At 48.5% G+C, this 25,213-nt stretch overlaps 1 protein-coding gene across 1 annotated transcript in view; it reads right to left on the bottom strand.

Annotated features, from left to right (window-relative positions):
* Efr3b (EFR3 homolog B) overlaps positions 1 to 25,213 on the bottom strand; it is a 77,214-nt gene that overhangs the window by 17,397 nt on the left and 34,604 nt on the right. The window contains exons 3-6 of the mRNA XM_027933460.2: positions 25,062 to 25,189; positions 18,938 to 19,088; positions 7,561 to 7,682; positions 595 to 744 (exon numbers count right to left, since the gene is read on the bottom strand). Coding sequence (XP_027789261.1) covers positions 595 to 744; positions 7,561 to 7,682; positions 18,938 to 19,088; positions 25,062 to 25,189 — 551 coding nt within the window. The remainder of the gene's footprint in view (positions 1 to 594; positions 745 to 7,560; positions 7,683 to 18,937; positions 19,089 to 25,061; positions 25,190 to 25,213) is intronic.

The raw sequence follows: 25,213 nt of genomic DNA, 5'->3' as shown, positions 1-25,213 counted from the left end.
GGGCTCCAAGTTTAAAACCCAATTATCTGCAAGTTTTTTTTTTTTTTTTTTTTTTTTTTTTGAGTGGCTATGGCTGATCAGGCATTATTTTTAAAAAAATTGGTGCAGTCTAGGTGTACATAATTATGGGATTTGTTGTTCCATATTTGTACATGCACACAATATAACAATATAATTTGGCTGGCATCACTCCCTAGCCCGTCCCCCTCCCTCCCCACCTGTAAGCAGCGTGATTTAAGGCCCTAAATAGCATCAGGAAGTGAGAGAGGAAGGAAGGTCCAAAGGGAAAGTCCTCAGTAATTGGAGCCATGAAAGGCATTTTAAACCTCCTTGGCCTGCTGCTTCCAGAGACAAGAGTAACCTGACTCTTGGTCCTTTGTGACTCTTGGTCCTTTTATACACACACTTACCCCTGGGGAGCCCAGCGCCACTGCTCTGTCTCCTTCATTATTGCAGAGGTGAAGGGGTACAGCACCTGGCAGAATGCCAGACCCAAGGCTCCTGGGGAGCTGGGTTGGGACTCACTGTAGAAGTCACAAAACCATGGGTTCCCCAGTCACCCGGGAGGCAGCTCTGGAGGGCTGGCCAGCTTACCTCTCTGCCTCCTCCACATGCTGCAGATTGAAAAGCAGTGACGGGACAATCTTGTCCATGTGCTGCGGGTCCCAGATATTGGCCTGCAATTCATCATTCACTGTCTTCCTCACCACCCCTTGCAGACCTTTGATGCCTGACATCCGGATTCTGCAAGGAAAGGTAGAATGGGACCTTGAAGTCCCCCTCCCCTGAGAAGCACAGTTCAAAGGTTAAGGGGACACTCCTCCATCCAAAGGCAGAGGGAGACCACTTGCTGTTCCTCACGTGACCTGACCTGCAGGCTGGTTTCTTGTGCAGGAAGCCACGCCTTCTGGCTTTGTCTTGGAGACTCCCAGACTGCCCTTGCCCTGCGGCCATCAGGGCTTCATCCCAGATCCCTCTGGGTAGTACTCAGGTGGGTTTGCTCCAGATAGAGAGCTCAAAGTGCTTGGGAGAACTCATGAGGCAGAATCCAGGACTGGAACAACTTAGGGCAGGGAGGTGGATCTGTAGGGAGAGGCACTGAACTGCAGGCTGTCAGGGCACCAAGAAACTGTGGCTGGGACTAGGCTGACCAAGAAACCAGACAGGAAATCCAGTAAAGCACAAAGGGGGGGCAGGTGCAGGGTGCCCTTTGGCACATCCCCAGACCCTGCTGTAATGGCCCTGTGGAAAGGAGTGCTTTTCACTGCCCACTTATCTCAACCTGAAGTTCCTTTTTTTTAAATAATATTTTTTCCTGATTATAAATAATTGTAATTATACTAATTATAAAAAATAGTTGTAATTATACTAATTATAAAAAAGAAAAATTCACCCCTAACAACACCATTGTTAGCATTTGGGCATCTTTTCTTTCTTCCATGCATAGTTTATAACATAATTAAGAACTGATGACATAGTTAATTAGTATTGGCTTTTTTTCCATATAACATTTGGTTATAAGCACTTTCCTATATCATTAATTCTTCATAAATAGGTTGAATGGTTAGACTATCATAAGAACTTTCAAAAGTAGGCTCCCATATGGCATTTAGTTATTTCCGATTTCTTTTGCTATTATCATGCTGTGATGGACATTGTTGTATAAAATATCTGATTGCTCTCTGAATCACAAGACACGAAAGGCTCCCAGTACTGCCCCCATGCACAACCGGCAGCCTCTCGCTGTCCCACTGGCAGCACCGGGGATCTCATTTTGAACATCTGTTCTCATTTTATGGCTCTGAAAAATGCTCACATCCTGTAGCTCTTTTAGTTCTCACCCTTTACTTTGGCGGGTGGTAGTGAACTCCACGGAGCTCCACCGTGAGCTGCAGGCTGTCAGGGTACTAAGAAACTGTGGCTGGGAGCTGGGAGCTGGGGCCGTGGCTCGGTGGTACAGCGCCCGCCTCAAACCAGTGAGGCACTGGGTTCGATCCTCAGCACCACATAAATAAAGATATTGTGTCCATCTACAATTAAAAAATATTAAAAAAAAGGGATTGTGGCTGGGACTAGATTCACATCTACCTGATGATTATTAGAGTTGAGCCATTTCTCCAGAAGATTAGTTGCCAGTTGTATTTTCAACTTCAGTTTTAAGTGGAGTTGCCAGGGTGGAACCCTGGCACTTACTGGTGACAGTCATTGTGGGATGACAGGAGCCTAACAGCACCAGGATCCCTGGGCCCAGGACCTGTTAGGGCTGCTGGCCACAGGCAAGGATTCCCTGGGGAAACACTTGGCCTCTCTGTCCCCCTCCCCCATTTAAGACCCTGTGCCGGAGGCTGTCCAAACCTGAGAAGGAGCCAACTAAATCCTGTTCCACTTACTATTTTTGGCCCCAGGTTAAAAGCTCTCCTGAATGCTCAGCGGAAGCCCATTCCAAACGTGCAGACTCAGGATGCCACAGAACACTTTGGGGTCTTCAGTGCCTTGCCAGACGTGTCTTCTCTAGCAGCTGCCACTCCCCCTGTCCACACAACTCAGGAAGGGGCCTGAAGACCAGGAAAGGGACTCCTAGCCAAAGCGACCAGCTCAATCAATCAAGTCTACACTGGCCCAAAGGGAGCATCTCCATCCACACTAGGCCAGGGGGAGTGAGTCTCCTTCTACAATGGCTCAAGGAAAATGAGTCCCTGTCTACACTGGCTAAAGGTAAGTGAGTGTCTACCATGAACAGGAGAGGGAGGCACAGTGGTCCAGGCCTTGGGGAGGAAAGATGGCAGTGGGCTCCTGCTCTTGCCCTGAGGTCTCCCCTTCTCTTTATTTAGTTATTTATTTATTTTAGTTGTAGATGAACACAGTACCTTTATTTTATCTGTTTTTATTTTTTTAGTGGTGCCAGGGATGGAACCCAGTGCCTCATGCATGCTAGGCAAGCGCTCTACTGCTGAGGCACAACTCCAGACGCTGTAACATCAATTTTATTACACAATTTGTGAGAAACAGAAATGTATTAAGAACCATTTCTGCTATCCCAGAAGCATGGGAGAAAGGACAGAGGAGAGCAGGACAGGGGAAGTGTCCCAGGGAAAGGAGTGTCTGATGTCTCTTGCAGGAGGGGGCGGAGGAGACTCCTGGTGGATCCAAATGCGCTCCTGGCTAGAATCTGTGCCGAGAAGCCCGAGCCCGTTGGCACAACCTGGCCCCTGCAGCTGTTTGAGGCCATGCCCGAGCGATACCCGTGCCATGATGTCAGGATCCACAGAGCTCAGGGTCTTCTGGATGCCCACTGGTGTTGTCGGCCTCAGCTCTGCGTTTTCATTGGAACCACTTCTTTTTCTGAATGCCGGCCTGCAAAAAGCATGGCACGCGACACCACAGTTGTTGCATGGATGTGGCAGTCCTCCTAGAGACTCCTTTCCAGTCCTTGCTGTTGTCATGGGATTGCCCTGTGGAAGTACCTTGGGGGGCTGTGCCGCCTTTTGCTGTGACTCACCTACAGGGTCCTGCTGGGAGGAGGGGTCCTCGCACACAGGAAGCAGAGATGAATGGTAGGCAAGCTGGCACTTCCACCGCCCTTCTGCCCTCGGCTTCCCCAGTAGCTGTGCTCACAGGGCAAGGGGAGGTGGGAAGGGCTGGTTCACTGGTACTCTTCTTTGGGCAGACATTGGAAAGATCCACTGGGCCTGGCCTGATCCCCCGACTCACTTCATCTGGAACTTGCAGCCGGCTCCCCGGGTTATCTGGCGCTGGAGTATCAGATACATAGCTATCACCTTTTCCTACTTCCTATTTGCCAGGGAAACCCAGGAATTATAGGGGTCATAATCGAAACCCATGTCAAGCATGGTTTTCATAATTACGGAGTCTGAGTGTTTGGGGAGTGGCTCTCTAGAATGATTGGGTGAATATTCCTCACCCAGGTGCCCCGTTATCTGCTCTACTGCGGGCCTCTGTGTGGAGTCCACCATTAGTGTTTGATTGACGAGGTTCTGTGTGTCTCGGAAATGTGTGGGGGAAGGTAGTATCTGGACTGCACCATCTGCTTCTTTAGCTGCTTAGCAGTGGTCACCACAAATGGGCGTCCCCCTGTGACCATAAAATATAGAATGACATCCAAGCTCCAGATGCCCATGGGTGGGGGTGGCTGCCCTCATATTCATTCCAGTGGATGACTTCGGGGGCAACGTACAGGAGAGCACCCCAGATCTCGTTCAGCTTCTGCCCCACCACGAACCTGGTGCTCAGGCCAAAGTTGATGAGTTTGATGTTGCCTCTGGCATCTACCAGGATGACCCTGCCTTCAGGTCTAGGTTCGTGATTCCCTTCTTGTGGCCGTAGCACATGACACAATCTGCCCCAATAGTCTCCAGGCCTCCTCTTTCTTTCTGCATGCCACTGGGCTCTGGGATGGGGTGCTGTCGCTGTCCCCCACCTGCATACTCCATGACGATGTAGATATTTTCAATGGTCTCAATGCCCTGAAAAAGCTGGATCACATTTTGGTGTTCCGTGGCCATCATCGTATCCAGTTCAGATAGGACGGGGATGTTCCGCTCCATAGGACTTTCACCACCACCTCTGTCCCAGGGAGGAGACAGCAGGCTAATTCAGTCGGGGCGAAACCACCCTGCCAGGTGATCCTCAGGACCCGAAGATGGTCCGTGTAGGTGGTCTCCTTTCGGGAGTGGTGCCTACAGCTACATTGCTCTGACTACTCTTACTGCATATCCTCAGCTAAGGATGCTAGCTGAAAAAAAAAATAACAAAACCCAGAACCAAGCAAAATAAAAACCCCAAATCAAAAAACCAACATCCAAAGACCACAACCACCAACCACTAAACGCGCTAACTATCTAAGAGTCTGACAGGTGGCCACCAAATGCTTCCTGCACTTAGGGACAAAAACCCAGCCGCAGCCAGCCTCTGCTGTACTCAGTGTTTGAAATGCCCTCAATGGCTCCTTGTGAGGTCAGAGCAAGAAATGGCCCATTCACGCCTGGGGATAACCCCCCGTGGTCCACTCCCTCTTAGGCTTCCAAAACCTTTTCCACTTTCATAATAAGAAAGGGCTACAGACGCTTTTGGGTTCAGTGGGTTATGGAGGCTGATACTGACTTGTTTATAAATTAAAATTTGTACAATACTTAAAAATGTGCAGGACTCATTTGTCCCACCCAAGAGGACCTTGCCACTGCCACCCAGGACTGAGAATGAGCAGGAAAAGGGACACAGGGAGGGCCCAGAAAAGAGATGAAGGAAGACAATGGAGGCCAGAGGATCCCCCCATTCTTATCCAGTGGCCTTCCTGTCATGGGTGACAGGCCCCAGTCTGTGGGTGCTAATGGCACTGCCCAGCATCCAGTGGCCTTCCTCTGATGCTCAGGAGGCTCCCCGTGTCGTGGAGCTCAGTGCTGACCCTGCCTGCGCGAGTGCAGCAGCCTGAGCAGCGTCCCTGAACTTCCTCCCTCACCCCGTAGCTTGGCCTGCTCCAGTGGTCAGCACCTGTCATGGGTGACAGGCTCCAGTCTGTGGGTACAGTGACAGTCAAACTTCCTGTCTTCCGCCTTCCCATCACCTGCTCTGTGGCCTTGCTTTGCTTTTGCAGTATTGGGGACAAACCTACAGCGTCACAAGGTGCTAGGCAAGTGCCCTTACCCCAAGTTACATTCCCAGCCCAGTGACACCTGCTTCAGGACACACTCCAGCTACCCCAGCCTCTTCTGCCTTTTCATAGCTGTCGGGAGTTCGAGGGCTACTCAGGAAGTGGGGTTCCCCCTCCTGTACCCCTGCTTGCCTCACTCAGAGGCACTGGGCAGCACAGCCCAGGGAGTCCGTGCCTGGTTGGTTCAAAGAAGACTCTGGGACCGAGAAGGTCCAGAAGCTGCGCTGTGGTCATTCTGGGGCCTGCCTGGGACTCTTCACGTTGTCTCCAACAGCTAGAGGGGCTGGGTTCCTGTCCTTCCAACCCAGACCATTAGCTGTCATAAGGGGGCTTTAAGTGACACTTGGGACCCCTCTAAGGTGCTACCATGTCAAAGGAACCACCTGAGAATCAGCCTCCTCCTGGCACACTGGCCATGTGACCCCTTCAGCCCCAGCTGCGGACACCCCCAGCCCTCCACAGCTCTGGTTGCTATGGGCCCTGGCCTTCCCCTCCCCGCTTCTCCTGTCCCCTCCAGTGTCACACAGTTTTCAGGAGCTGATAACATGCTCTGTGGATAGCGACCTATCATCTGCACTTACGGTTCCAAGGATTATACTTGCCACAAAATACCCATTCACTGCTCTGCCACATATGTACTGATTCATCAGCCTGACTATAGGTCACACTTCATTTATGTTTTTAGTGGTAGATGGACATAATACTTTTATTTTATTCATTTTTATATGGTGCTGAGAATCCAACCCGGTGCCTCACATATGCCAGGCAAGCGCTCTGCCACTGAGCCATAGCCCCTGCCCCAAGGCTACTCTTTAAATACCCATGTCAGCATCATTTATTTTAGTTTCTTTGTAATTTTATTTGAGATGTTTCACTTCTGTGTCAATGAATATATTTATGTGAGACTATAAATTTGAGTACATGGACATATACGTGTATTTTGTAATTTGAGCTGGGGTGGCACATGCCTGTAATCCCAGCAACTCCAGAGGCTGAGGCAGGAGGATCATGAGTTTGAGGCCAGCCTCAACAACTCAATGAGTCCTTGTCTCAAAAAATAGAAAGGGCTGCAGATGTAGCTCAGTGGTACAGTGACCCTGAGTTCAATTGCCAGTATGTGTGTATATATAATGTTTATCTGACCGCATCCACGCACTCAGCCATCCACTCAACAAATACATATGCAATGTCTGCTGCTCTGGGGCACCGTATAGCACTTGGATGGCATCAGTGAACCAAAGGACTCCTGTCCTCTAGAGCTTACGTTCCAGTGGGGAGAGACGGACAACAAATAAGACACACAGTAAAGAAATTAAGAAACATGTCAAAAGGGCATGAGCACTGTGGGGGGACCAGAGCAGGGTGTGGGGAGGGGAGCAGGCGTGTGGCAGGCTGGGGACAGGCTTCGTCACAGAGCACAGCGAGCAAAGGCTGGACAGAGCAGAAGTGGTGAGCCAGCCCTGGGGCAGGGTGTCCCTGGAGGGAAGTGAGGGCATGGGGTATCCAGGCAGTGGAGTGGGCTTGGGCCTCTGTTGTGGGCATAGATGCGGCTGGACAATGGGCAGGCTGCTTCTAGAGTATATAAAAGCCTGTGCTCTGAACAAAGGAGCGATGGAAGGGATGTTCTGTTCTCTCAAATTGGGCTCAAGGGACTGTTATCTTCTATTCAGCCCTGTTTGCTGGCCCAGTAGGTTTTTCCTTCAGAACCAAGTGGTTAGAAGCTGGGTGCTGCCCACCTGCCCACCTACGGTCCAGCCAGGTGCTGTTTCCTCCCAGCGACACCAGAGCACAAGGAAAGGCAAAGAAAGCTGCCAAGCAGACCCCCCTGGAAGCTCTCCAGCACCCTGGATGCTTCTGCCGGGGTCCAGCAGCCCCTGGCCCTCCACACTCACTTGGTCTTGATTTCCAAGTCATCGTGGCTGGAGTGGCACATTTCACTGAATCGGGACACAAAGAAGTCGTAACTCCGGTGGTAGGATGGGGTGTCCTCCTCGATGTTGGCAAACTTCACAAACTAGCGGGACAGAGGGAGAGAACACGTGTGAGAGGTGATAGCCCTGCCCCTCACTGCTGGGTATCCCCAGACCCCGCTGTATGGTAAGCCATGGACCCCGCCTCGGGGACCAGCTCCTGTCTCCTCTCGGAGCACCGTGGAGCTCACTTGGGGATCTGCTGCAATCCTGCTCAGCGTTCCTGTCTACAGCAAGCTGGAAACCATGACACTGCTTGGGTCTTCTCCAGGGGGGACGAGAGGATGCATGCTCTCCCATGGAGGCTGACAGGCTGTCAGACATGATCCTGACACTGAGCCCAAGCCAGGGTTAAGGCACACAGCACCAGTGACGGGGGGCAGAGGGCGGGCAAAAGCAAAATTGGAAATCTGATGTAAAAATGCAGTTACATTTTATTTTTGAAAATCTGAGTAAATGTTTAAAGTTTTCCATTCTCAGTTTAGTAAATCTTGATTGGCTGGATTCTCCTGTGCTGCACATTTACAATTCTAAGTAGGAACTTAATTTCAACCGAGTCCTGCAGAGAAGCAAGTATCATGGACTAAATGGAGGTAAATTATGAAAAATTTAATATAATTCTTACAAGTTATTTTGTTTAATGCTAGAAATTTAGTGCCCCAAACATCTCTAAAAAGATTAGATTTATAGGGGCTGGGGCTACAGCTCAGGGGTAGAGTGCTTGTCTAACACATGCGAGGCACTGGGTTCCATCCTTAGCACCACATAAAAATAAATAAAGATATTGTGTCCATCTACAACTAAAAAATAAATTTAAAAAAGATTAGATTTACAATAAATTATATTCTCCATTATTTTGCCATGTATTATTATTTAATTTTTTTCCAATTTTTTTTTCGGTCAATAAACAATATACTGTTTTTCCTAAAAGTATCTACTTAATGCACTTACACAATATTAACTGTTTATTGTCAGTCTGTATACTTATTTAACTACTTCAAAGTTGTTAACCTGGGTGCAGTGGCACACACCTGTAATCCCAGATACTTGGAAGCTGGGGCAGGAGGATTCTAAGTTGGAGGCCAGCCTGGACAACTTAGTGAGATCCTATCTCAATGTAAAATTTTAAATAAAGGGAAGGGATATTGCTAAGTAGTAGAGTGCTTGCTTAGCAATATCCCCAGCTGCCATAAGAAAAAAAGTTGTTACCTTTTTCCTGAATGAAAAGGAGCAACTTCCATGAACATCACTCATCTGTTATAATGTTTGTTCTTGCAGTGGTAAATGTACAGTTATTTCCTGCTGACTTTCAACATGCAGATAAGGGGATCCCCTCCTTCCAAGCTACATCTAAAATGCATACCTGAGAATGAGTGTTCCGATATTAGCAATAAATACAAATGACAAGGCTGCATTATTGATGTGGGGATGCAGAAGAACCACCCTGATAATCCATATGATCACAGCACCCGTGGTCCTATGGAGGTTCCAGAGCTCCAGAAAGAAGGTCCCCTAGACTGCACGGCCTCCTGATCCCCTAGGTCAGGCCACAGACTTGGCAAATACCAAGGCTGAGTTGGGTTTGGCTGAAGGTAAGTTTGAGTGCATCTGTGCTCTAAACCACTGACAGGATGTTCCCAGGAGACCCCACTCACAGCCAAAGGCTGGCCCAGTTAGGGTGTCCGTTCACACCAAGGGGACATGCCGCTCTCAAGGGTTCTAACTGCAGGTCTGTCTATCTCTTAACTGGAAGTGGGAACTTTGGGACATTTAACTTCTTTTCATATTTTGGTTTTCCCATGTGTAAAATAAGCAGCCCAGGCTTCACTAGTGTTCTTTATTTTAAGGCTTTTATGCTCTGTCTACTTTAAATATGATGAGGCAGCTTAAAAATCAGACTTCCTGTGTGTGGAAGGTGCACACATTTTAGAAAAAAAAATCTAAAAAGAGGACAATAATAAAGGGAGAAAAAAGAGTCAAATTAAGACTTGGTCCCCACTGTGTGGTGACGATGTAGTCTCAAGAATACACCAGGAGAATGAGTGACCAAATTTCATGTTCACTGGTTTGGGAGTTTAAAACTGTCAGGAGCTGCCCTAAGCATTTCACCTACATCATCTCTTTTATTTTATTTCTTAAAACAACTCTCTAAGTTAGAGAGAGATTATTTTTTTCATTTCACAAAGAGACAGACCCATAAAAGCAGCCCCAGGCCTGAAGTCTCACCACGCAGCTGTCCAACCTCGGCCTCTCCGGCAGGAACACCCTTTTTTTAAAGGTATATTTGATGTTTTGTTTTACAGGGCTGAGCTACATCCCCAGCCCCAAGGCATGCCTGATGTTTTAGTGTATACACACATTGACATGATCACCACAGTCAAGCTGATTAATGCACCACTTACCCTAGTGACCACTTCCTCTCCTTCTCCTTCCCTTCTGCCCCCTTCCTTTTCTCTTTCCCTCAATGCCTCCCTCCCTTCCTTCCTATTTTATTTCTGTGAAAATATTTAAGAAACAACCTAAATATCTAATGACAGATGAATGAATAAAGAAAATGTAGTATATGTGCATACCACAGAGAGAGAGAGAGAGAGAGAGAAGGAGATCCTGGGCTGGGGCTAGGGCTCAGCGGTAGCACACTTGCCTGGCATATGTAAGGCTCTGGGTTCAATTCTCAGGACCATTATAAATAAAATAAAGATCTAAGAAAAAAAATTTAAAAAGGAAGGCAATCCTGCCATTTTTGACAGCATGGATAAACCTGGAAGATATTATACTAAGTGACAAGCCAGATCGGCACAAATACGGCACAATCTCACTTCTAGGTGGAATCTGAAATAGTCAACCTCAAGAAGCAGAGTGGTTGCCAGGGATGAGAGAGGGGACCTGGGGAGGGGCTGACCAAAGGGTACCAAGGGCACGAACCTCTCCTGTTTTTCATCCCTGCCCTCTGCTTCCAGTAGCCCTTCAGGCCCAAAGGGCCCAGGAGAGTTGCTTTGGGGGGGGTGCAGTATTCTTAGGGAGGAGCAAAAGGAGCCTGAGGAAATGACCTCATCCTCCCAGAGTCCTTTGGGCTGACTAAGAGGTGAGGCACAGGCAGGATGCGGCTGGAGGATTGAGGACACCTGTCTTCAAACCCGGCAGGTATAGAAATCAGTGGGGACTGGCTAGCCTTGGGGATTCTGCCCCCAACTTTAGTCACACAGAGTCAGTCTGGGGTCTCCCTGGGACAGTCTACAGCCCATATGGAGAGTCTCTGTAGGCACCGGTCACTGGTGGGCAGCCTGATCTCCTCTCCTCCTCACTCATCCTAGAGGTGCTCCCCGTCTTGGTGGAATTGTGACATCAAGTCCCCTCCACACTCAGCTTTGACTCTCCTCTTCTTCAAGGTCCTGTGGAGCTGCAGCAGGACAAGCATGTCCAGTGTCTGTCCTGCCGTCCAGGCTCCAAGTATTTCAACTTAATAATTACTCTCTGGCTATGAGTTTTAGATTTTTTTTTTAATTAAAATCCACTTTTTTTAAAAAAATGAAAATTCCGCGACAACCCTGGGCTAATGCAGGGCAGGATGCATGCACAGGATTTCCTTTTCTACAAGCCCAGATGGCCTTCCCTAGTGACTCCTAACCCGACCAGCCACGTGGCTAACTGCACAGGAAAAGCCCTGCTTTCTTTCCTCCTGGGACTCTATTTGTCCTTGGAGTTGGACTCTTCTTGCTCTTCCTCCTGGAAACTTCGTTTTGAATCTTTTTCAGTGTTCACTTTGGCCTGCTGCTGGTTCCATGCAAGTAGACAGGACTCCACCCACACAGGCTCTGACACCCATCTCCCACTCCGCCTCTAGTCACCTGTGTGACTGGACAGAGGCTGTGTAACTTCTGAGTTCTGCTCCTCACCTGTACCGTGGGGACCTGGGACTATGTCATAGGCTGGCTAGGAAGGAGGGGGCATATGCAGAGGACCAAGGGATGCTTAGGAAATACTCCTGGAGCAATGGTCATCTATGGCCAGCTCCATCAGCTCTGGGCTGGGCTCCGATGTGATTTGAATCTTGTCATTCTTCATGGCTCCAAACCAGGAGCCCAGATGGGCAGCATGGACTGTCGTGGGCAACCCACCTCCAATGTGACACTGCGGGGTGTGGAGAGAGGAAACAGGTGACAGCCACCCCTCACTGACCTGTACTGGAAGGTGGGCACAATCGTAGGGACGATGGACAGGGGGAGTAGTATGATGGCGGCCAAGCCCCGTGACGCACCATTCTGGGACTGGAAACCACCTGGTGCAACAGGATAGAGCAGAGCCCGGCCCTGGGGGGCAGGAGGGGGCTCCAGCAAAACCAGGCTTTAACATGTAAAAAAATTAGAAGATTCAGAAAAGCGGGGCTGGGGATGTGGCTCAAGCGGTAGCGCGCCCTCCTGGCATGCGTACGGCTCGGGTTCGAGCCTCAGCACCACATACAAACAAAGATGTTGTGTCCGCCGAAAACTAAAAAATAAATATTAAAAATTCTCTCTCTCTCTCTCTCTTTAAAAAAAAAAGATTCAGAAAAGCTCTCTGAGCACTAAACAGCAGAAACGGTGTGAATTCAATGCATATTATTAACAAGGTTCTTCTTTTTAGGGGCTAAGCTTTGTAGGGCCCCTGCAGGAGCCAGCACCGCACAATCATTGAATAGCAGTGTTTGCTGGGCGAGGTACAAACACACTCTAGACGCCACTTACAGATCAACAGCATTCCATTCTGAACAGGCCCAGGAGCACTCATCGTCCCACCCCACTTGACTGGAAAGCTAAATTTCAAATATATTATAGTAAGGTTTGCTTTGGTTTAACCCAGGCCTTTTTCTGCTGGAAGCCTTCAAATACTCACAAGGCACCAAGAGCACAAGTTCTTGAAGAAACTATTCATAGACAGGTGTTTCTGTCAGGAACAACCACACCAGGCTCAGCGCTCCATCTTTTCTTCTTTCTTTTTGAACTGGGGTCTCACTAAATTGCTGAGGCTGGCCTTCAACTCCTGATCCTCTTCTCTCAGCTTCCTAAGCAGCTGGGATTATAGGTGTGCACCACTGCACCCTGCTTCTGTGCTGCATACTTAATGCCAGGGGTGATGTCAGCCACATGCACATGCAGTTGACCTACATGCTCTAAGAACCATACATCAAATGCTTCCATGGACTTCTGTTTACACCTGTGTTCGTTCCTTCTGGCTGCATCGCATCTACCTGTGTCTTCACGTGGTCCTCTCTTTTGAGTGTCAAATGTCCCTCTGCTTCTCTTAAAAACATGCTTGGGACTGCATTTAGATCTCTGAGATAATTCCGCATAGCCTCCCAATGCCAAGATCCTTAATTCAATCCTATCTGCAAAGCCCCCGCTTAAATACAAGGTAAGAGGTTCCAAGGATGAGGGCGTAGCTTCTTACGGGGCTCCATTTTCAGTGAGTACAGCAGGACATACATTGCTCCCGTTGTAGAAATAGGAAATCGAGGCTTGAAGAGAGCGAAGGTATTATTGCTCCAGCTCAGCCAGCTCGCACTGCATGGCTCTGGGACTCAGATTCAGGAATTCTAACACTGGGCTCCATGCTCTTTGCCTTAATGTACATCAAAACTAACTGGGGAGTTTCTTTAAAATGCAGATTTCTGAGCCACCCAGGTCTGTTGAACAAGATTCTATGAGGATAGGGCATAGGTATCTGCCTTCTTAAGCCTCCCCTACCTCTTACCCTGGAGATTATGAGGCAGGGGTTCTACAGCCCTGGCGTGAGCTGGACCTATAGCTATAGACATGTTCCCAGGCTGGCTGGGACGAGCAGCACATTGGGAAAACCTGGGGAAGTGTGTCGTTGGCAGTGAAGGTCAGTGAAGGCTGTATGGCCATCTCCTTAGAAGGAGAGAACTAGGATTGAAACTAGATTGTCTGGGAGACTGCACTACAGCTCCTTCTCTGGATGACAGTGTCCTCCACTCCAGGGCCCAGTATTGCCTGGGGGGCTGCAGCCTTGGGGCTCAGGCTGTTGACCATTCCATTCCCTTGTTCTGCCAGAGCTCCCGCTGTGTTATGGGGTCTGGTGCAACTGCACTTACCACCAGTCCTGAGCCTCCTATAAAGAGAGTGTGGGGCTGGGTGCAAGCCTGTAATCCCAGCAGCCCAGGAGGCTGAGCAAGTTCAAAGCCAGCCTCAGCAAAAGCAAGGTGTTCAGCAACTCCATGAGACCCTGTCTCTAAATAAAATACAAAATAGGGCTGAGGATGTGGCTCAGTGGTTGAGTGCCCCTGAGTTCAATCCCCCACTTATAGCATTAAGGGTGGAAACAGGGCTGGCCTTGTGGGCACCAGGCTCTGTGAGCACCCTGGGAACCCCTTGGCTTGATGCTTGATGGGAGGAGCTTCCCCGTGAGCCTGTAAACACGAAGCCAGACACTTCAACCCAGATGGACTACCTGCACAGGCCCGTGTCACTGTGGGGCAGCTCCAAACAGCCCACCCCACGCTGCTCCTGAGTCTTCCAGGGGTTGACACAGGGCCTAGTGGGATATTTTGGTGAACATGCTTTAGAGGTTCTGACAGGGGCACTTCAAGGGACCCTGGTCAAGGGACATGTGTACCGTGGGAGTCTACCTGGGAAAGGGGCCCCAACCTTGCTCAGACGTTGTTGGGACTCTTGGGCTTTCCAGTAAGTAAGGCCTGCATCCCTCTTCCATGACGCAGTGTGAGGTGGGTCTTGGAATCAGACTACGTGTTTGAACCCCAACTGTTTATCAGGAGGATGATCTGGGGCAAGCAATAAAGCTCCCTGAGCCTCAATGTCCCCCATCTGTAAAACAAGGGTCACATAAGCACCCACTTTTTCTGCCTGACATGACAGAACTCTATCAGCCCTGCCTATCACACTCACGGTTACCTCCCCTGGTGCATCTTTGACTGGCTGTCCGTGAGTTTTCACTGGGCTCCACCTGTGTTACTGACTGGTCACTATTTTTCTAAATGCATGAGACAGCAGGGACTTCCTATCTGCTTCACCTCAACCATTGCTCATTCACACTTTACCAATGGCTTTTATTTAAATGCTAGTTGCCTAATGCATGAAATCATGGGAGAATAAAGTTGGGTTTTTGTTTTATTTTATTTTTTTTAAGATAGAGCAATGATGAGGAAGGTCTCCATAGCAACAAACTGAAGATACTGAACATGTGACTTTTCAAAGGCCATGGGCACGGCTAGGGTCACCCTTTCAAGATCAAAGTTTCAGCTCTTGATATACAACAAAGGGTGCCAAGCTTGCTGGAGCCGGTCACCCACCCTCCGGTACTGTCCACAGGAGCCACAGTTGTGTAAAAGCTGAGGGTTACTAAGGGCCTCGTTAAAAAAGAGAAAGCAGACTCCAAATATTGACACTGCACACACAGCTCTCCCCTGGCCTGAAAAAGGGAAGCTGAGCTGCTTGGCCTCGCTTTGGCACCAACAAAGTGTCTCTAAGCAGAGTTCGCCTTTCCCTCTCCTAGAGATGGGCCCTCTGAGCGAAACGACCTCCAGCTGTCAACAACAGCTAGGAAAACACACCGGGCAGAGAGAGGGAGAGGACTGCAGGCTTTTTTGGTGCATTTTCCTACCAGAGGGGAAATGGGACCTCCCTCTTGGTTTCAGAAGACAAATCCTAGCAGGAAAGCAAATCTTGCAAACCACATGGTTGGACTTGCATGCCGCCTGCCCCTTTCTCCTCACTGTCCTCGTTTAGAGCAACTCCCTAAGCAGCCTTCACTACAGCCAGAGAAATAGTCCCTAGCAACTTGACTGCGTCCTGCCAACGTCCTGATCGCCAGCCAAGACGTGGAAATTCCCTACACCCAAGACATGCTCTCCTGACTACCCACATTACGCCATCACTCCTTCAAGAATCTTTGCAAAACCAGCCACGGTTCCAAGAACTCTGGGGACACTCTCTTGTCCTTGCTGCCTGTCAGAAGCTAGCCCCTCTGTCCCTGAGTGGCCCCACAGGGCCTGCATTCAGGAAGTTGAGACCTGGGGATGCACCAGCTGCCTCTGCACCCCTGTTCTGTTGCTGAGCCCCCTGACTTAAGCATTCCTGGTCTTGCAGTTCTGAGCCACCAGATCCCCTGGAACCTGCCTCCAGGAGGTTGGTCTCCAGAAAGGCTGATGGGCATTGGAGGCGGGACTGTTTCTAGCCTACAGATGACAATTAAAACCACAGAGTTGAGGACTTTTCCAAGGGGAGCATCCAGGGTGAGAAGGTGGTGGGGTGCAGAGCCTCGGAGACCATGGCACCTCAGGGGCGTCACTCACACCCTTCCCGTGCCTCACCCCTTCTCCATGTTCAAGGCCACGGCACAGCAGCTTCAATCTCCCTCTGTCACTCTGCTTCCGTCAGCACATCACCCCTGTCTGACCAATCCTCCTGTGTCCCTCCTATAATGACCCTGTGATTACACCAGGCCCGCCTGGTCAGTCCAAGACATTCTCCCCAACTCAAGCTCCTTAGCTTGACCACATCTGCAAGGTCCCTTTTGTCACTAAGGTTGTCCAGGAATTAGGATATAGACATCATGGTGGGAAGTTCACCCAGCCTCCTAAGAAGGACAAGCCACGTGGCAGAGTCAGGATGATGGCCACGGAAGTCAAAGGCGTGTGAAGAAGGGTACAGAGGAGAAGAGCCCTGAAGGAGAAAGGCATCAGGAGGAAGGTGCGCAATTTGCAAGGTTCCTACAGATTTGTAGCTGCAAGGGCAGAATGTTCTTTCCCAGTGGAGAGGAAGGCTGCTCCCACCCTAACCCCGATCACCCAAAAGGGGGACACCACAGCTTGTGCCTCCTGTCACCAGCCTTGGTGCAGCACCCAACACCCCCAAGAAGTATGGTAGAGAAGTGGGAATCTGTAGGTTTCCCAAACTCTCCAGGACATTGTCATTGGTCAGGTTCGGGGAACTTGAAATGGGTAGAGTCAAACCCAGCACCTCACACATGCTGGGCAAGTGCGCTACTGCTGAGCCCCAGCCCCAGCCCAAGGCGGGAGGTTTGTTTTGAGCTGATTGAGGCAGCTAGATCAGGTCTGAGGAAGAAGCTGCAGGGAGGTAGAGTTGGTGCAGGGGGAGGCATATCCTCAACTTCTCACCCTCAAGACCACGGGCCTCCTCGTGGCGGACGGAGACTGGTCCCAGGGAACATCCGCCCAGGGTCTGGGTGCCAAGGCTTGGGCTGTGGGAAGAGAACCCCACACTGGGTGGGACGTGGCAATAGGCCTCTGGCCTTGCAGAGTCTCCAATTCTGCGGAGGATACAGGGGCTGAACAACTCACCAGCTGAAGCTAGCTGTGCAAGCACAAAAAGTTACTTGACTTCTCTGGACCTCCCTTTCCAGGCAGAGAAACCCAGCAAAATGAAGGGTTAAATGGGTTCAATTTTTTTTTCTTTCTCTCTCTTCTCTTTCTTTTCTTAGTAGCAAAACCACTTATCTAAATTAAAAAAACAGTTTAAAGGCATTTAGGGCCTGGTGAAGGAGGAGGAAAGGGCCCAGAGCCTTCTATTTCTCTTCCCTCCACTTCTGTTACTTCTGCAAATCCCGGAAGACCTTTGTGATCCTCGTAAGCTAAACTTTCCAAGCTTATGTTAAAGATTAGCATGCTGGCATGTCTAAAACGAAGAAGAGTCAAAGAATGCTCTTCTCAGGAAGGCTCCAGAAGGTCCCTGGTTAGAGACAAGGACACTAGGAGGAAAGGCTGCCTCCAGGTTGGGGTGTGAATCTATGGCAATGTTTCCCTAGTTGACTTAGAATAGCCCCCCCTCCATCCTCGACCTCCCTTCACAGGACTCTGAATTTTCAAGGCTCTAGTGAATCAAACCCCTACCCTGCGCTAGGATTTGCCATGGGAAAAATGAGAGCTGGCAGCCACCTGTTCCGCGCCCCCATGGATGCACCATGGCTAGTTTATTTTCCATTTAGATGTTCCCCTGAAGACTGTAGTTATCTTGAACAAGACAACTAAAACAGTATCTGAAGCTGTTGCCAGGGCACCCTGACAAAGGACTTTGCCCTCAGCTACTGTATACATAATCTGTCAAAGGCAGCTGGCTCACAGGGAGAGGGAGGGAAGGGAATAGGCTGTCATTCCTGGTCCTGGGAAAAGATGTTAGAAGATACTTTTTGTTAAACCAACTTCTGTGGAACAAGAAAAAGTCCTGACCAGCACAACAAGAATCACAAGTGTCAGGCTGGGAACGAGGAGGAGAAGCTTTCCACCTTTCACTCCTGCTCTCTGCAGGTAGATAAGGCCCCACCCAGACCTGGAAGACAGTCATATCTAAGCTGCTTGAAGACCCAGAGCTCAAAGCATGCCCTGGAGGGAGGGACGAGGCAAGAAGGCCAGTAATTAAAGAAAGCGTCCAGATCATTCAAGAATGTATGGATACACAGATGACCCAGAGTTCTCTGACAGCTGTTCTCTCACAAATCATAACCTCCCCCAAGAGCAGCACTTGTACTGAGACCAGCCCCAGCAGGGCCTGCAGAGGCCAAGTACAACCTGCTGGTGGTGTGGACAGAAAGACGGAGGCCCACGAAAGCAACCTGTCAGGGCTGCACAGCTGAGAAAGGGCAGAAGGGAGTCAGGAGCCCAGGGCTTTGCCACGTCTCTGGTGCCTTCGTCCTGTGTGTATCAGTTTACCCTATATAACCTGGACCAGCTTTCATAAGATGCCCTTTGGGATCCTGGGTTATGAGAACCCTGGGTTTCCTTTAAGGAACGTCTGTTTTGATCTATATTTTTATTTTGGGGGGCCCCAGTTAAAATTATTTAAGGGAGCCATCTATTAGTAAAAAAAAAAAAAATTTAAAGATCAGTCTAAAGATAAGTACCCTTGATATTGTTGATGGTTGTGCAACTTGTTGATATACTAAAGCCGCTGAAGTGTGCGCATTAAAATGGCAGATTTTATTTTTAAAAACTCTTTTGTTATATGTTCATGGAAATGATAATATATAAATTATACAATATTTATCTATTTATTTTATTTCGTGATGGTGAAGTTGCTGAGGCTGGCCTCCAACTTGCAATCCTCCCGCCTCAGGATGAGATGCTGGGGTTACAGGTGTGTACCACTGTGCCTGCTAAATTATGTGAGATCTATTTAAATTAGAAAGACAAGCAGTGGATTGTGCTTACGGTCAGAAACCAAGCAGGAACAGAACAGAGCAGTGCTGACCCTGAGGTCTTCCACCCCCACCCCCACCCCCACCCCCACATCCGGGCTGGGAGACCCCAAGGCCCCTGGCTGCTCCTTACCGAGTTGGTGCCGAGGATCTGCAGATTGGGCTTCTCTGACTCCAGCAGCTTGGCCACCATCTTGAGGAAACTCTCCACGAAGAGGTTGATGCTCTGGCAGTGGCAGGCCATGAGCAGCTGGTCCAGCGCCTCCATGGCGATGCACACGTACCTGGGGAGAGGGGCACCGTGGCCTTCACCGGGTGCCTGCCCCTCCCACCCCTACTGCCTGGCTGGGGTGAGCGCGTCGTGGATGCAGTGACCTCCTGGGCATCCAGGAGACTCCACCTCAGCCTGCCAGTGTCTGGGCAGCCAGTCCACCCAGCACTGGCTCCAGCCCAGAACAGAATCAGGATGAATTAGGGCTGCAAGGGGGCTTTAAAATGTCACGGCTGCCTCAAGTCTGAAGTCAGGTTCATATGCTGCATATTTAATAAAGGAGGAGTTCAAACATTTCTTCATCTTTATGTCTTGATCCAAATCATATCCATCTTTGATTCTGAGTACCAGGCAGATATTTTGAAATTCTTGATTAGCTACTCTGTGTGTGTGTGTGTGTGTGTGTTAACAAAGTTTGGTAAATAAAAAGAAAGTACTGGAAGTAGGACTATAGGACAACTTCTGGAGCTAAAATACAATTTAGCTCCAGACAATTTCTGGCCCCACAATATTTCTGGTGGCAGCTGCCCAGTGTCAGACACTGTGGTCAAACTGCCTCAGATGTGAGCCAGCAGCTTTGCAAATGAAAACATATAAAGTTACGGTAGTCATGGTGTCTTCTAAAATTTTTTTTTAAAGATATCAGATACCAGTTCTTAGGTACCTTGCACTGACTTCTATACCAAGTAACCATTAGGAAAAAAAAAAAAAAAAAGCCTCTTTACTGTTTTCTTTCCACATCCCTGGCTCTCTCTAGCTTTGCCCTTCAGAGAGGTCACAGTCACAGCCCAGGAAACCTTCTGTGCCTTGCAGACCTGGTCCTGGCATATTGCAGGGCGCTGTGGGGACCAGTGCCGCAGACCCTGAGTGCCCCAAGGCTGGGGAAGCAGACTGGCCTGGAGCCCTTTCCAGAAGGGACTGACTTTCCCTGCAGAGAAGCTGACAGGTTAAGACAGCCCATCATGGTGGGCAGGACCGAGGGAAGACTCTCGTCATATCCACATCTCTCTGTATGAAGCCATCTGCTGGCATCTTGCCATTATTTTAGAGTTGAAATGAGGTAAATAAAGGAAGGGGTGGGGCGGGTGGGGTTAGGCAAGAGAAGAAATCAGAAGGCTTTCCAAACCCCAGAGCTTGGATTACTCCTTTTCCTTTTCCTGGTGGGGGTGGGGAGAGAAAAAGAAAAATTCCAGAATATCTTGATAAGCAAAAATCATCCTTGGTTAGGAAAAAAAAGCTACTGACCAGGACCAGAAATTTTGATGGAAAGTATAAATCATGGTAGAAGTAAACTGAAGCACAAAGTAGTAAAGAAGCATAAGGCCTAGTTCTTTGAACAGACTGCCCTGTGTTCTCGATCTCTGATTCCAGTACAAGGATGGCATGACTGTCACTTGAATTTTTCCAAGTATTTTAGAAAATTGGAACCCCCCAGCCCAACGTTCTCCATGTTTGTTGGATTTTATCATAACCTTCCTAGCATGTCTAGTCTATTAAGCCTAAGCTCTCAGAAAGAACAGAGCTTGGGGTCCTAGGGCTGTGTCTACTCAACAGGACCATGGTCTGAAGGTTACCATCAGCAGAGATCTGACCTGGTGCTGTGTCCTGGAAGGGGGTCCAAAGCAGCAACAGGCCTGGGAATCTGAACTGACTTACAGTGGGTTAGGAAGGCCAGAGTGGACTACAGACCACAGCAGTTGATGACAACTAATCCCCCCAGAAGGGCTTTCTAGTAGGTGAGGCCAGTAGAGCCCAAGGTGTCTGGGATGGACTGGGTGGGGTTCATGGGCAGCAGAAGGGACCAGGGAACATTTGACAGTCTACAGTAGAAGGAGGTCACGGTTGGGGACCAAGCCAAAGGTGAGCTATAGTCACCAAGGCAGACACATAAGGGGCCTGGTGCTTAGGAGAGAGGCAAGTCCCTTATCCCGAGTCCTAGGAGAGGTAACTGGTTCCACTTGGACCCTTGTGCTCAATCAGGAATAGGTCTTGAAACCAGGAGGAGGCGTGGAGCCTCCAGGGAAGGAAGAGTGGGGTCTATAATCTGGGAACCAACTTAGTTGGAGAGGAAAGGCAGATCCAGGGTCGGGGACTGGGATCAGCAGGCAGGAAGAGGGGGCATATTTACTAGGGCCAGTCATTGCCCAAGAATCACTAAAAGGGCAGTGGCCTTGACAAAGAATCTCTTATTCAGGGCAGTTTGAATGTATTTGGTCAGTCCGCTAAGGACGGCCCACTCTGGGTTTTAAGTCCAGAAGCAAGGAAACGGGAGGGAAGGCTGGCCTTTCTCGTCCAGAGGGTCTGCAGTTTGCTTGTCTAGAGGGTCAGCCATCCTCCCACCAACCTCAGTGTCCTTCTGGACAGTGACCCCAGGTCAGCTCTGAGCCAAGGTCCTCAGGTTGGAGTAGCCTAACCTTTCTTGGCCTCAGTGTCTCTGTCCCCAGGAATCAGCCCTGGGCTGGTTGACAGTTCCGGGCATTCGGGAGTCTGACAATGTCTAACATAGCACCTGCATGCCATGGTCAGTGCTCAGTGGTCACTATGGATCAGCCCAAGTCTCACTCAGCACTGCTATTACTGTCCCTGCTCCCCTGTTTCTAGGGGGTGTTCTAGCAGTTGGGTTGGGCTGGAAAGGAAATGCACAAAGAGGAAGGAGAGGAATAGAAGGGTCATTTTTTGCTGCTCTGCATGTCGCTGCCCTTCCTCTTCCATGTTGATGACCGACATCTGGAAATTGACTCTTACCCTCTCTGCCGACACCTGGCTATCCTGATGCCAAACACCTGTGAACCAGGAACACCCACACAGTTGGAAAGGGGTGACAATGCAGGGAGGAAGTGGCCAGAAGAGGGGGGTTCTACCATGGGGACCAACACCCAAGGTTCATATCTATTAGGTCAAACCACGAGGCCCCTGTGTCCTGCCAGGGAGACGCACCGTGCCTCCTGCTGTTTGCACCTGAATATTTTGCTCTTTCAAAGGCGCTGCCAGTGATGAGGGAGATAAAGATGGATGTGGGGTCCGGTAGGGAAAGACAGAAAAGGGGAGGAGAGAGAACGAGAGAGGAGCACTGACAGATTTTTCTTCTCCAAATGTTTATGATTAAAGCCCACGATGAAGCCTTCAGGCTTTAAATACCTAGATGCTGTAATGGCTATTTTTAACAGGACGATGCCAATTTTGAATTGCAATTCTAAGGGCAGTGGAAGGATTCTAAGTGGCTCTGTTGGCTACCAGACATTTTTTTTGGGGGAAAAAATCACTGCAGAGAGGGCAGGCAAAATCAGTATTAAATGTTTAATGTGTCTACTGGCACACGGTTTCAGGGTCAATCTAGCATAAAACCATTTTCACTTGCTTGAGTATACTCTACAGTAATGTCAAGGCCCTTTATATAATCAGCATGCACAGTGTATTCATGCTCTTTTTATTGAGCATATAACCTAATTTTATTACATAAAATTATTATACAGACATATTGGTTTACATTCTGCTTTTACACAGGGGTAGCCTGATTTCAGATTTTCTAGGGCTGAGGGTAGAGCTCAGGGGTAGAGTGTGTGCTCCTTATAAACAACCTCCGACCCTCCACATACACAAAGGTTTGCTGGTGGTACCTGGGGATTCTGGACCTCAGCACCCTGTTAGCCCCGTGCAAACCTTCTCACTCTAGTTCAAGGGCCTTTCCAATTTCCCCACCAGGAAGAAGGGGCCTTAGAGAGCTGATGGACAGTGTGGGGGAGGGTACCAGGGGGGTCCAGGTAAGAGACCCAGAGAGCCAGGGAGTCATCAGCCAGTCTGTCTGGAGTTGGTTTTATAGCAGGTGTGGTGGGCATGGCTGTGTTAGGGGAAAGTAGTGGGAGAAGCCAGAAGTCAAGCTGAGGAACATGGATTTTATTCTAAAGGAGCCAGGAAGGTTTAGTTTCAGGTCTGTATGTGAAGAACCCAAATGTACCACTCACAAAATGAGTGCTCTTAACATATTGGTATATTTCCTAGGCACTGAGATTTGTTGTCAATGCTTATTTTTAAATTTTTTTATTATTATTATTGTTATAATCTTTGAATATAATTATGCAGCTGATTTTTCATTCACTTAAGGCATTTTTCATACTATAAAAGGTAAGCATCAGGGGCTGGGGATGTGGCTCAAGCGGTAGCGCGCTCGCCTGGCATGCGTGCGGCCCAGGTTCGATCCTCAGCACCATATACAAACACAGATGTTGTGTCTGCCGAAAACTAAAAAATAAATATTTAAAAAATTCTCTCTCTCTCTCTCTCTGTCTTTTAAAAAAATAAATAAAAGGTAAGCATCACTATAAACACCATTTTTATTGACTAGATAATATTTTATCAAACAAGATACACCATAATTTACTGGACTATTCTCTTTTTTTTGCAGGGGAGGGGTACTGGGGATTGAACTCAGGGGAACTCGACCACTGAGCCACATTCCCAGCCCTATTTTGTATTTTATTTAGAGACGGGGTCTCACTGAGTTGCTTAGTGCCTTGTCGTTGCTGAGGCTGGCTTTAAACTCGTGATCGTCCTGCCTCAACCTCCCAAGCTGCTGGGATTGCAGGAGCGTACCACCATGCCAGTTTGAACTCTTCTGCTGATGGATACTTAAGTTATTTCTATTTTTCATTATTATTTAAAAAACCATAATTTACATCTCTGGAGGTAAAGGTAGATTTACATAAGATCAATTCCTTGGGAATAGCGAATAGAACTGGAACTACTAGGTCAAAGGGCACATATTTTGAAGCCCTTGACACATATTTCAGAATTACTTTCTAGAAAATTTCAATCAGTTTTAACTCTTTCTAGGAATTGTCCCATTTGCTGAGTAGAAATGGAAGTATTTACTTTTTTTGCTAATTTGATAAAATGGTATCTTAGTATTTATTCCTCATCTTTGATTACAAGTTTGTTGAATATTATTCCATGTTTGTAACATGTTCTAGCTTCCCTTCTGAAAGCTGATTATTTATGGCCTTTGCCTCAAATCTGTTAGTGTCTCAACCTTCCCAGTCCAACCCAAATTATTTGTTACGCACTACTTGTGTATGAGTTTGAATCCTTTGTCTTACTTTTAAACTTATTTTTTAGTTGTTGATGGACTGTTATCTATTTATTTCTATGAGGTGCTGAGAATTTAATCCAGGGCCTCACACATGTGAGGCAAGAACTCTACCACTGAGCTACACCCCAGCCCCATGTCTTAGATGATATTTATTTTTGGTGTTTGCCTTTAAAACTTTGATGGTTTCTCTTTTGACATCAAAATATTTAAATTTTTAAACAGTTACATCTATTCATTAGTCATTTTCTTTAATACTTCTTCTCTCCTCTAATTTCCTCTCAGAAGATTGATAAATATTTCACTTCAGTGTATTTTCTTATTTTTCTTGGTACTGGGGATTGAACCCAGGGCACTTTACCACTGAGCTACATCCTCAGCCCTTTTATTTTTTATTTTGAGACAGGGGCTCACTAAGTTGCTGAGGCTGGCCTTGAACTTACAATTCTCATGCCTCAGCCTCCAAGCCTCTGGGATTACAGGTGTGGGCCACAATTCCTGGCTCACTTAGTGCATTTCTAAAAGACAAATCGCCCCAGCCTTGTCTTCTCACTAGACCACGGACAGCTCCTCCTGACTTGAAGACAGTAAGTTGAGTGAGGAGGGATGGTTTGATGAAAGCAATAGTGTGTCCTGGGCTGAGTAATTCCTCAGTGCCCCAGATGTGTGGGAGGGCTTCAGTGTAGAGACCCAGGACTAAATGGATGCCAAAAGAGGTGCTTGTAGGGAGCCAACACCACTTCTTCCCAAATCATGGAACGTGAAATCCACCCTCAGTTCCTGTTCCATTTTCTCAGTCTGTCCAATAATCCAGCCTACTGGATTTTCTTTAAATGGTATCTGTTGTTTTCCCCCAGTGATATAACAGTTTCTGGACAACTCCCTCCATGCCACTGTACTTACCCGTATCGATGACGACCCACATCACGGATGAGCCTCTCGGAGAGGTAGGCACCGATCCGATCTAGCTTTTCTGGAGCCGAGAGGGCATAGAAGGTCAGCTTCTCCATGTTGGTCTTCACCAGGCCATCCTGGAAAAGAGGGTTCAAGATCAT

The sequence above is a fragment of the Marmota flaviventris genome, chromosome 14 (genome assembly GCF_047511675.1).
Source record: "Marmota flaviventris isolate mMarFla1 chromosome 14, mMarFla1.hap1, whole genome shotgun sequence".
NCBI classification, from domain to species: domain Eukaryota; kingdom Metazoa; phylum Chordata; class Mammalia; order Rodentia; family Sciuridae; genus Marmota; species Marmota flaviventris.
This window is presented reverse-complemented; position numbering and strand designations above follow the sequence as displayed.